Consider the following 12,846-nt stretch of genomic DNA (forward strand, 5'->3'; position numbering starts at 1 on the left):
TCTCCTGATAACATTTTTCTTTATTGTGAAATACATCACAAGCCCTTCAGGGCTGAAACATTTTATGAGCATTGACTGATTTTGAAAAATAACAGGGGGACCCTAGCTGCAAACCATTAGTCAGCCCAACAATAATAAAAACAGTCACAAATCGTTTTCTTAAAAAAAAAAGAGGAAAAAGGAGGAAATTCTCTATCTTGTACAAGCCATATAAGCAACTTAAAGGCAAGCCTAAGAAAACTTTCCTAGGAGTAAGCCCCAGTAAATAAAATGGGAGTGCCTTCTGAGTAGACTGGCTTAGGATCGCTCCTGTTTGGTACAAAAGGAAGAGTCCCTTATGAAACTTGGGTTGCAAAAGAACCATAAGCCTTGTGGGTACTAGGTATCCCTTGAATCAAATCAAGACTTGGGATACTCATCTTACTATATCTGTATCTTAACAAAACTTGTGACTTTCATTATCCCTTATCCCTGCTGCTTTTGGACATAAAAAGAATGCAAACTGAGGGTTCACTCATTTTGTCTGAAAGTGGGCTCTTATTATCCTGGAATAAAAATTTCGTTAGCTTTCAAGACGACACCAGACTAGTGCAAGATACTATCATGACTACCCTTATGGAACTACTAGGCATTCCATATGCTCCTTGGGAGACATGTTATGTATACATGTGGTATCAGGAAGAACCACATATGCAGCTATATTTACATGTACTAGGATCTGTCTGGAAGCAACTGCAGAGGAGAGAATGAGATATCAATGTCACAGATAAATAATAAGGTATATGGTTAACCTTATTATTTATGTATGACATTCATAACCTACGCTTTTATCCTCACAATGACCTGTGAGGCAGATAAGACAGAGACAACAGCTGGTCCAAAGCTATTTTGTGAGAAGGGACCTGAATTCTGGTCTCCCAACTTCAAATCCAATTCACTACTCTATCCACTACATCGTACTGGTTCTCCCTTAATGAAAGGCCATGTTTATTCAATTTAAGTCACCAAGGGTAGTCACTTAAAGTACAGTGATTTTTTTATTTGCCCACCTTTTAGAAATGAAAGGTGAGATACCATGATTGTTTCATGAAGATGGATCTTTCTCTGCCTTTGCCTTCCTTCAGCAGCGTGGTATAGTGGTTAAGAGTGGTGGACTCTAATCTGGAGAACCGGTTGGTTTCCCCACTCCTCCACATGAAGCCTGCTGGGTGACCTTGGCCTAGTCACAGTTCTCTCAGAACTCTCTCAGCCCCAACTGCCTCACAAGGTGTCTGTTGTGGGGAGAGGAAGAGAAGGAGATTGTAAGCCGGTTTGATTCTCTTTAAAAGGTAGAGAAAATCGGCATATAAAAACCAACTCTTCTTCCTCAGACCTCCCCCACCCCAAAGCCAATGGTGGTGGCTGAGGGAGTCTTGTGACCAAAATGTAGTAAGGGACTGCAGAAAGAAAAAATTGGGATTGAATTTGAAGGAGATAAAAACCCTTAAAAGAAGAAGAAGAAGACTTAAATGCCTTACCATACATTCCTGAAAGGGGGGAGCCCGCGAAGCTCCTTAGGTACCAGTGTGACTCTGCACCGGCGTAGGTACCACCTTATTGTGGAATAAAGTGGCATCGATGCTGTCCCGGGGGCAAAAACGCCAGCATTGGGGAGTCATGGAACTGCGCTGGCCCCCACCGCCAGCACAGCCACGCCAGCAGGGAATTCCCAGAAGGGAAAGCCCATGCTGCTGTGTGGGAGAGGCTTCCAGGGGTATTCCAAGAGGTGGAGCTGACGATAATCAGCATCCAAACCCTTTTCGCCCCAGGACCACTCCCTCGAGCTGAGGTGTTTTGGTGGTATAGCCTTGCTTTGCTCTATGGGGGAATTTTTGTTCTATAAAATGACTATAAAATGCTCATTTTGTTTTTTTGGCAGCCGGGAAGCCTCTGAGGAGGGATGTGGCTGCACTGCTCCCGGTCGCCACCCATCTACACCCTCCCTTCAGGAATGGGCTGCCTGTTTTCAAGTAGTTGGACCTTTGAGAAAAGAGAGGAATGGTTTTGTCTACAAAGGAGAAGATCGTTTTGGCTGCCCTGTTACCACATCAAGATATGGTACTCATGCTGCATTTAATTACAGTGGATATACAGAAATAGCCACAAAATAACCGAAACCCCATCTTGAATACATGCATAGTATGATAACAGCAGGAATATCCTTGTTAATTTGAAAAACTGATTAGCATGTACTCCTTTGACAGATGCACTTTCTGTGTAATCCCAGTTAAAGGTCCCCTGTGCAAGCACCAAGTCATTCCTGACCCATGGGGTGACGTCACATCCCGACGTTTACTAGGCAGACTGTTTACAGGGTGGTTTGCCAGTGCCTTCCCCAGTCATCTTCCCTTTACCCCCAGCAAGCTGGGTACTCAGTTACACAGTTACCCCCTTCTAAATCCATTGAAGTCAATGGGTTTAGAAGGGTGTAACTCTGTTTAGGATTATGTTGTAACTGGGTATAACTTTATTTAGGATTGCACTGCTTGATGCCCAGAGATGGAGCCACTTTTCAAATTGTAACTTATCTGCTACCCCAACATCATTGCAAGCTCTGTCAAAGATAAATAAATTGTTCCCCTTTTGATATTCAGGGAACTTTCTAACATCTTTCTGAGGTAACCCCACCAATTTGGCTAAGCTCTGCCCTTGGAAGAAGTTCCTCCATTTGCAGCCTATGCAGCCTGAACTTGTGGTTTCTTTGAACTTCCCTCTTTCTATCTGCTGTCTACTATGTTCTAACTGAGCTAACTCCAATTCTCATTCCTGCTCTCTTAACCTTGGGATTCCAAATTCTCTATTTCTAATTCTCTATCTCATTTTCGTGAGCTATATTAGCCATTTCAGTTTCTAATTTTACTTTCTTTGTTTCCAGCTGTTTTGTCCTTAAAGTTACTTCAGCCTCAATCCCATCACCCTCAGCCTGTTCAGTTACTTCTTCATGTCCCCTTGTCATTTTCAGAGGAGTTATGTGAAAATTTTACCTCACAAAGTTAGCTTGACTGATCCAGGATGCTATTTTCAGCCATTAAGAAAATGGAAAAATTTCTTTTGGATGAATCCCACCTCTACCACCAATTGTGAAGGACAGAGTAGCATAGGGGTGCCAACCTCTAGGTGGGTCCTGGAGATCTCATAGAATTACAACTGATTTCCAGACTACAGAGATCATTATTATTTCCTTCCTTTGGAAGGGGTTCAAACACTGTTTTGCAAAAAGGCTTAAAACCATTTACAGTTGTATCACACAGCTTGAGCTGAGCACATTCAGTAGGAAAATTATTCATAAAATGAATTTATGAATTTAGAGGCAGAGAGCAACTATCAGCCATCTTATGGACTTTTATTGTAATCCTTAAGTGGTTATGGTTCATTCTTCAGGATCTTGTGTTCCCCAAGTCACTAGTTAGGACTCCTTGTGACCTTTTAACCAACATCTAGTCTGACCCACAAATACAGAGAAACTAAATTTTAAGTGTGAGCCTCTCCTACAAACCACACTTTATTAGATTGCCTCCTCAGAAGCCAGACTCTGAGACCTCAGATTTCCTAAACCAACACCTGTGGCATAAATCCCAGGGTGACTGAAAACAGCAGTTTAACGGATTTTTATTGTCAGCTCCCATCTAGTTCCTCCAAAGTTCCATGGGCCCTTGATTCCTGCTCTTCACACACTCCAACAAGGCATAAAAAGGATTGGTTGTACACAGAAAAGGGCAGGGCCTTTGCCCATCTTTCACAGTGCGTACGGCACTATCTCTAAAATGTTTAGGAAGTATCTGGAAGGCCATTTTACTGGCTAGGCCTTTAATGGGGGTATAGGCTGTAGGCATTTTAACCGAGGAAAGGGTTATTTGGGGGTATTTGGGGTGTTTTAAAACTTGTAACCATAAGTTTTTTCAGGGGCAGGTTACGCCTATGGATGTGTTCTATTCTCCTTCCAAACAGTTCATGATGGTTAGTTCCTAAAAAGTGCTTAGTTCCCAAAAGAAGTAGTAATGAAGTAAGGACCTTGTATATAAATCTGATCTGACAGTCAGTTTCATAGGTGAGCAAACAGTTCTTAAGACACGTTGGTTCCAGACCAATTAGAAATGAATGGAGAAAATTGGGTGGGGAACAAAAAATAAAAAAAAGACTTGAGGAATTTAGTAAAATTACGAAAAATTCATTTCGGTGATGGTGGAAGGTTGTGCCCTACAGGGCAGGAACAGCATTAGGTGTCAATGTAAAACTATGAAACTCAGCACAGTTAATAGTTAAGAAGTAATAACATATCTCTACGGAAGTTTTTAAAGGACAGACAGTTCCCAGCAATACTTACGTTTTATGCTGTTTAGCCTGCTTTTTGGTGCTGAACAGTCTACAGCAGCTGAAAGCAAAACAACACAAAAATGAAAAGTAAGTGAATTAATTTATTTAAAATTTACAATTGTCTTGGCTATAAATGTCCATAAAAGCGCCTCTGACAAAATAAAAACCTCTGTAACTGAACCATGAAAGCCTGACAGCATTTTTAAATATTCTGTTCTATTCTCACAAGCACATTTTTTGCTTTTACAGATTCAAGTAAATGTTAGAAAAATATTTTTTTAATTAAGACCCATGTTTACAGTGTTTGTAAATGAAAACTGCCCTGTACTTTTGCATCTATGGAAAAGTGTAACTGAGCTAAAGAACAGGGCGGCCTGAAACCACAGCTCTGGGTATACTGGTTCCTGAAGTAATAATACTCAATAAGGGATCTTTTGACTTGTTCCAAGGCTTTAATGCAGGGTTGTCAAACATAAGGCTGGCAAGGCATGGCCCAACCAGCTGACATTTTTGTCATATCCGGGCCCTTGTAATGATTGAGTTTGACACCCCTGCTTTAATGAGTACTGAATCTTGACTATTCCTATACATAAAGCAGTTTCTGTGAATATAGGCAGTGATGCATAGGAAAGACACCAGATTGACCACATTAACATATTCTAATGGTATAAGTACGTATTACGCATGCAGTTTCCAATACTCCTCCTGAATCAGCCCCTTCTGAAATGATGAGATGCTTTAATAGCCTGTTTATCAAGCAAAGCATTTAAATATGGACCAAAGCCTTAATTAGATGTTCTGGTACCCAAAGCAGCATTGGGGGGGGGGAACTGTCTTCCCAATGAGGAGATAATTTGAGCAATGAGTCCCTCAGAAAATGTAGTGTTGTACCACTGGGGAAAAAACAGCTCTATTCTGGTCACAATCCAGCACCATTAGTCTGGCCACAATCCAGCACAAATAGGTGTTCTTGGACCCAATGAGTTCAATGCACCCAGTTAGTTCTAAGCTCATTAACACAACATCCTACCACTTTCTCCCCCCCCCCCCACAACAAAATTACACAGATAGCCAGCTGCATAGAGCTCAAATGACACTTGTGAATTCAGCACACTCAATTTTAATTCTCGTGCCTGGTCGGTGTGTGATCTAAGATCTTGCTGGAAAACACATTTTACAGCTTTTCAAGCCTGGTCAGCAATTAGCATTTTTCCTGGAGGCTCAGCCTGAGAATGTAACGCGAGACAGCAAGTCGGTGTTCACCACCACATTCTAAAGTGGACTACCAGAAAGTTCTGAAGATACAGACTCCAGTTTTCCACCCATTCATTTTGTCTCTAGCTTGGCAATTGGAAGGGGGTGGGGAAAGAGGTCAGCTGGTATTCCTCTGGAGGTTGGATTTAGGGTTGCCGGCGCTGGATTGGTAAATTCCTGGAGATTAGGGTGTGGAGACTGGGGATGGCAGGGTTTGGAAAAGGGAGAGAACTCAGTGGGGTATAATGCCATAGAGTCCACCCTCTAAAGCAGCCAGTTTCTCCAGGGGAACTGATCTCTGCAATGGCATTCTCTGTATATCATTCAATCAGGTTAATTTGCTACCTGGGCAGGTATCCTCTCTCCTAGCATGCTCTCATAATGGAGATAAGGGTTCAGGGTACACCAGAAGTGGCAAACAGAAAATGCCTGCACTCTTCAGGTCTCTCTTAGTGCAAGCAGCTTTTTGTCTCAGGGCCAGGACTTCATCTTCAGGAACTGCTGCAACAAATGTGGTAAACTGGCTGCACTGCCCTAATTAAAGTAGTCCTCTGGCACTTTTCGATTTGTTTTTCTAGCATCTGTCACTTGATAATTTACTTAGCTCACAAAGGCTAAGAACATAAAAAAGCCATGCTGGAATAGACCAGGGCCCATCAAGTCCAGCAGCCTGTTTACACAATGGCCAACCAGGTGCCTCTAGGACAGGGGTGGGGAACCTTTTTCCTGCCAAGGGCCATTTGCACATTTATGACATCATTCAGGGGCCATACCAGGTGTAGAGCTCCCAGTGGGGGGGGGAGGCTAGGGTTGCCAGGTCTCCAGCCACCACCTGGAGGTTGGCAACCCCAGGGGAGGCCACACAGAGAAGACCTGCAGGGGCCCCCGCTCCCCCCTCCCAGGCGGGAGGGCAGCCAGCGGTGGGCCCGAGCAAACCAGGCGCCAGGGGGGTGCAGACCACAGTCGATCACCAAGGGAGGAAGGAAAACAGAGAAAGAGGAAAAGGGAGGGAGGGAGAAAGAGAGAGAAAGGGAGAAATAAATAGAGAGAAGGGGAGAAAGAAAGAAAATGACGGAGGGAAAGAAAGAAAAGGACTGAAGGAGACAAAGAAAGAGACAGAAAAAGAGGGAGAGAAAGGAGAAAGAGTGACAGAAAAAGAGGAAGAAAAGAGAAAAGCCTTCCCCACACACACAAACACACCGGCCCCGCGCGACCAGGCCCCAGCCTCCCTGCCCCCACACACGCCGGTGCACGGAGCCCTGCGCGACCGGGCCCCAGTCACCATACCCTCTCCCCCCAGAGTCCACAAAAGCCCCCCGCCCCGAAGCCCGATCGGCTCCCACATGCATGCTCTGCTGCCGGGAGCCGCCGGGCTCTCCCCCTCCCCACTGCTCAACAGCCGACAGGCAGCGAGAGGGGCTTACAATGTGCCGCAGCGTTCCTGCATGCCGCGGCTGTAGGGGGCAGCCTTGGGGGAAGCATCCCTCCCCTCTCCTCTCGCCGACCAACAGCCAACAGTCGGCGAGAAGAGGTCCAAAGGGCACCACAGCTCCCCTGTAAGGCGCAGCCCCAGGAACACCCTCGGGGAGGGCAGCCCTGCGCTCCACCTCCGCGGCAGGGTCCCGGAGCTCCCGAGGGCCACAAAAAATGTCCTCAGGGGCCGCATACGGCCCCCGGGCCTGAGGTTCCCCATCCCTGCTCTAGGAAGCCCACAAACAAGGCAACTGCAGCAGCATTATCCTGCCTGTGTTCCACAGCACCTAACATAATAGGCATGCTCCTCTGATACTGGAGAGAATAGGTATGCAGCATGACTAGTATCCATTTTGACTAGTAGCCATGGATAGCCCTATCCTCCATGAACCCTCTTAAAGCCTTCCAAGTTGACAGCCATCACCACATCCTGGGGCAGAGAGTTCCACAATTTAACTAGGCTAGAAGCTTGTTTTTCAGAAATGAAATGCTCAGATTTCTAATGTCACATAATAGCACGAACTTACATCAGGCGTAACTTCTACAAGGGCAGACATAATGCTAGAAAATAATCTGATCCTACATAAACATGCCTGAGATTATCTTCGAGTTGTGTGCTCACACTTCCCTCTCCCTCTTGTGCTGGAATTTAATTAGTCATTTGCACTTTTCCAGCAAACCACAGCTTGCTGTTATATCAGAGCTGGCCAAGGATGGTCTGTGTTGGACCTACAAAATAGATAGTACATTGGGAGCCAGAAAAAACACAAGCCATAGCTTCCTGGATGAAATCTAAGGGCAAACCACAGTCTGGCATGAAAGAGGAAAATACTAATTAGCTCATGGCACACCAGTAGAAGAGAAAGAGAGGAAGGAGGGAGCATGCGAGCAAGAGGATCCCCGTAGCTCGTTCACACGGCAGCAAACGGTGGCTTGGCATTAGGTCTACCGCAAGCTAATGTTTGTTTATGTTCATCAAGAGCCTGGAATTAAATGAGAGCCGTGAAGCATGCAGATGGATGGTGAACTCTCAAGAACCAATAAAACCATCTGCTGGTTTATTTTACCGTGATGTTCAATGAGCTATAAAAATCTTGTATACATACGCTTGATAGGTGTGTGATCCACTTTGTTAAGACTGGGTATGGGGAAACTGGGTTGAAATTCATAGTGAACTTACTGACTGGCCTTGAGCAATCTACTATAGAGAAGCTGTGGTGAGCAAGATTGATTTCAGGACTATAACGAATCAAATGAATAACAATGATAATGTGCACTGCTATTTAATCCAGTTGTGTTTTTAAAAAGTAGAAATGTGATACACTTGGTCATAGAAATTAAATAAAAGCAGAGTACTCAGGGGCCAGGGGCTCTGGCTCAGTGAATATCAGCTTGCTATGCAGCGGGTCCCAGGTTCAATTCTCAGTGTTTCCAGTTAAAAGGATCAGGTGGTATATGATGTGAAGGGCATCTACCAAAGATTTTGGAGAGCTGCTGCCAATCTTGTTTTTTTGGTGGGGGGCTGTGGATCAAAGGAAATGCCTCTCCTTGCATGCAGAGGGTCCCAGGCTCAATCCCCCAGCTCCTCCAGTTAAAAGGACTAGGCAGCATCTAATGTGAAAGATCTCTGTCTGAGACCCTGGAAAGCTGCTGCCAGTCTGAGTAAACAATACTGACCTTGAGGGGCTGATTCAGTGTAAGGCAGCTTCATGTGTTCATGCGCTCAAAGGCTTTCATAAATTTGTAAAGCAGGCAGTAGCAGGAGGATTACAAAGTTAATGTATATGGTTTATGTGGGGAAATTAACTGATTCGGATACTACCGGTAGTTTGGAGTGACTGCTAAAACTAGTAACTTGAATGAAACAACTCAGTGCTGAATTTTACGTTAATGGAAAATGTATTAACTATACCACAGAAGGCAGACTTGTGAATAAGTCAGCAGGGTGCATGTAGCGGTCAGAGTGCTGGGCAAGACCTGGGTTTAAATCCCCACTCTGTTATGGGAACTTGCTGGGTGACCTTGGGGCAGGTAGACTTACCTCACAGAGCTTTCATGAGGGTAAAATGGAGGAGGAGAGACTAATGTATACTGCCCTTAGCTCCTTGAAGGAAGGACTAAACAAACTGTACTAAACAAATCAAGTACAATTATTTATCTCTCTATTACAGATTAAAATCAGAATGATTTAGCTATAAAGCAGCCCTACTAAATCCGATGAATAAATATACACAGACATAAAACTGATAATATATATTTTAAAGTTCTCTTTTTTCTGACAATGCACTTGTTTTCCTCTTGTTCCTAATTATGAGAGGGACAACTTGGAATAAGAGATTATAAACAGAGAGAATTGAACAGAGTAAAAATGAAACAGCACTGAAGCAATTTAAAAAGAGGATAATTAACGGCAGCAAATTTGTGCTAGTTATTAATTAGGATACATCACCGTCTTTGGAGCAGTGCAAGAATGAATATCTGCTCACCAGTCCAAGAAATGGCAAATGATGTAGTTTAATGATACTAGATCTTTAGGCTGATATATTAGTACAAGCTGCATTCAGTCTGGCACTTTTATTTTTGCTTTTATTTGGAGGGGTATCCTCAAAATGCATAAATATCAGAACTACTGGTTAAGTTTACCAAATGTTGGCAAATGTTGGTGAGTGTGGACACTTTAAATTCTGAAATGGCAGGTTTTAAATGTCAGTGATTATTTTTAATCTCTCATTTTTAAAGCAAAACTGCACTCATGGCTAACAGTTGCATGCAAGGAGGAGATAAGTTGGATAGGGGAGAATAAGGGAAGGGCTAAACTTTCAGTACAAACACAGTATTGAACAGCCTGAACAATACAGTAGCATAGCTGACGTGTAGCGCAGGCGGTTCTAGAGTGGCACTCTCTCCTACTTAGGATTTAATTTGCAATATACTTGTCCGAAAGGTTAGCCATCTCTGCTAAACAGCCTTGGCACATAATCCAAAAGGAGTATCTCAGGGCCTTTCTACATGTGCATTCCAGAAAAACAAGCACATACTAATAAACAATAGAACTTGAACTGTCTGCACAGAGTTCATCTATGTACGTTTTTACCTTTGGCTGAAAGGATTTTATTGTAGTGAACAGCCATATGATCCCTGATCAGGTACTGGTTACTTAGTCTGCGGGAGGAGGAGTCAATGCAGAAAGCTGCAAAATTAAAATACACATGATTATTACAAAGTCAGAAGTACTGACCTGCGGCAGCAGAACAAGCGGGCAGGAACAAGGAAGTACAAAGATGACAAGTGGGCACTGAAAAGACCACAAAGGGCAGGAAGTTGTCCTGCACCAAAATTAGTAAGTGGCATGATGGGAATAAACTGTAAGTAAGCCTTGGTATGCCCTGACCCGGATGGCCCATGTTAGCCTGATCTTGTCAGATCCTGGAAGCTAACCAGGGTCGGCTCTGATTAGTATTTGGATGGGAGACCACCAAGAAAGTCCAGAGGCAAGCAATTGGCAAACCACCTCTGAACATCTCTTGCTTTGAAAACCCTACAGGGTCGCCATAAGTTGGCTGTGACTTGATGGCACTTTTCACCACCAGCTCTTGGCATAGCTTCCATTCATGCCATTGGGGCCTGTACAGAAGAACACCCTGGTGGACTGCATTCCAGAATTAGAGCCCTCTTTACATCAGTTTTGCCTTTCTGCAGAAGCAGCGTCTTAAGAAAGGAGAATAGCTCAATGGCAATTAAAACAGAACTATTAAATAATTGGTTTGGCCAACAACATTTAGAGCTCCAGTAGAGAATTCTTCTCAAGTAATGGGGTATTTGATGAGGAGGCCATCATGTCAGTCTCAGCTAAGACCTGACTTATTTTTTAACACTTAATTCAACTTAGGATAATTCTTTCTTCAATGTCCTCAGTGTTTCAAGTATTAGTTTTAACTGTGGTCGCCAAGACTTCAGAATCTGAATGGTAAGTAGACAGATTTCAGCTGTCCTCCAGGGTTCCACAAAACCAACAGCAAGCCTTCTTAAAAGCCACCATTACTTTAGAGTCCATCTCTACAGATTCCGCCCGTTTCCAGACTTTTACAATGATTTTTTTAATTCTCTGAGTCCACAAAGGCCCAGCAGACCAGCCCTAGCAGACAGTAGAAAAGCTATGGAAATGCTTAAAACAGACACATTAACTAACTCAACACTCACATTGGAATGCAGTCCTTCAGTTATCAAGCCATGAACGAGCAAAGCAGTAATTACAGAGCCATTTGATCAACACTGGGGAGATGTCTAGCTCTAAACAGCTGAAGCAGCAAAACACAGCCTTGCATATGACACTGAGGTCCTCAGTGCACCTACTCCAGAATAGCCCCATTATGAAGTCAATGTGACCACCTTGGAGGAAAGAGGTTAAAGGACTGTAACCTGGAAATGCTGGTAACACACTTCATGATAACTAGGACTGCAAACACCGATCACCTAACTGGTAAGATGGTGGAATCGCTATCCGCTTTGACCACATTACACCAGGTTTAGCACAGCTTCACTGGCTCCCAATTAGCTTCTGGGAATGATTTAAAATGCTGGGTTTCACCTATAAACCCCTAAATCAGGGGTGTCAAACATAAGGCCCCTTGATAGCTCTTATCCAGCTCGCGAGCCAGCCAAGGCAGCCATCCCCTCCCATTCTCAATATGTGTTGGCACGACATGGCACAGCTCGACCAAGTGACATTTATGTCATATCTGGCCCTCGTAACAATTGAGTTTGACACCCCTGCCCTAAATGGTGTGGGACAGCAATACCTGAATTTCTTCTTTCTCAAACAAGAGGCTGTATGTTTGTCATCTTTCAAGGCCCAGAGGTTTAGCAGGTGGCCATGTTCATCATCAGCTATCTTATGAATTGTGATATTATATTATTTATGTAATTGGTTAATTAATTAATTATTTAAATGCTAGTCAATGGATTAAGTTTTAACTTGACTAACATCCTCGTACTGAAAGATATTAACTGAGGTCTTATCACAGTAACAGACAATGTTTTTGTAGTCCACAGAATGAATATTTTTAGTGGGAAGCTATTTTATGAAATCTGTTTATTTTGAACAGTATGCAATTTACTTACCATTACTTTTAGTACTTAAATGTCCCTTGAATGGGCTTGCAGGTCCATACCTAGGAATGGCTTGGTATTCGATCACTTTAATAATAATAATAAAAAAATAAGCAGTTAGAAAGAAAAAAACACAGCTTTCAACAAGGGCAGGAAGCCAAGACGTAGGTCTTTAAAACCAATTCTATTTTTATTATGGTTGCCTGATTGTGAGAAACATGAGTTTGTGGGAAGATCATCAAATTACATGAGAGGTGACCTTAATTTAATGCTATTATATTCACAGAACAGGACAGATGAATATGTAGGAACCTCTTCTGCTAATATAGCTGTTTTCATTAATTGTTGGCATGTACTAGCATGAACTGGAGGCCTCAAACCACTATAAAAAAACCGTCTTTAGCAGGGGTCAGATTTAATCTGTTTCTAATGAGCTATCTGAAAGGCAGGATTTTCATATTTATTTAAGAACATTTTATCTCACACTTCCTCCAAGGAGTTCAGGGCTACAAATACTGGTCTCTTCCATTTTATCCTCACAGCATCTCAATGAAGTTAGGCTACGAGTAGCATTGCTAGGTCCCCCACCATGGCGGAAGATCTCCTGCTGGCAACCCTTTCTTCTTACCACCTCTCTGAGTGGTGGCAGTGGGGGAA

At 43.3% G+C, this 12,846-nt stretch overlaps 1 protein-coding gene across 1 annotated transcript in view; it reads right to left on the reverse strand.

Annotated features, from left to right (window-relative positions):
• Window positions 1–12,283, reverse strand: part of SPATA7 (spermatogenesis associated 7) — a gene marked incomplete at its 5' end in the record, with an annotated part of 49,020 nt that extends 36,737 nt beyond the window's left edge. Inside the window, 3 exons of the mRNA XM_056851838.1 lie at window positions 4,364–4,411; window positions 10,175–10,270; window positions 12,202–12,283. Coding sequence (XP_056707816.1) covers window positions 4,364–4,411; window positions 10,175–10,270; window positions 12,202–12,283 — 226 coding nt within the window. The remainder of the gene's footprint in view (window positions 1–4,363; window positions 4,412–10,174; window positions 10,271–12,201) is intronic.
• Between the last annotated feature and the right edge of the window lie 563 nt (window positions 12,284–12,846).

This window comes from Euleptes europaea, chromosome 6, assembly GCF_029931775.1.
Source record: "Euleptes europaea isolate rEulEur1 chromosome 6, rEulEur1.hap1, whole genome shotgun sequence".
Classification (NCBI taxonomy): Eukaryota; Metazoa; Chordata; class Lepidosauria; order Squamata; family Sphaerodactylidae; genus Euleptes; species Euleptes europaea.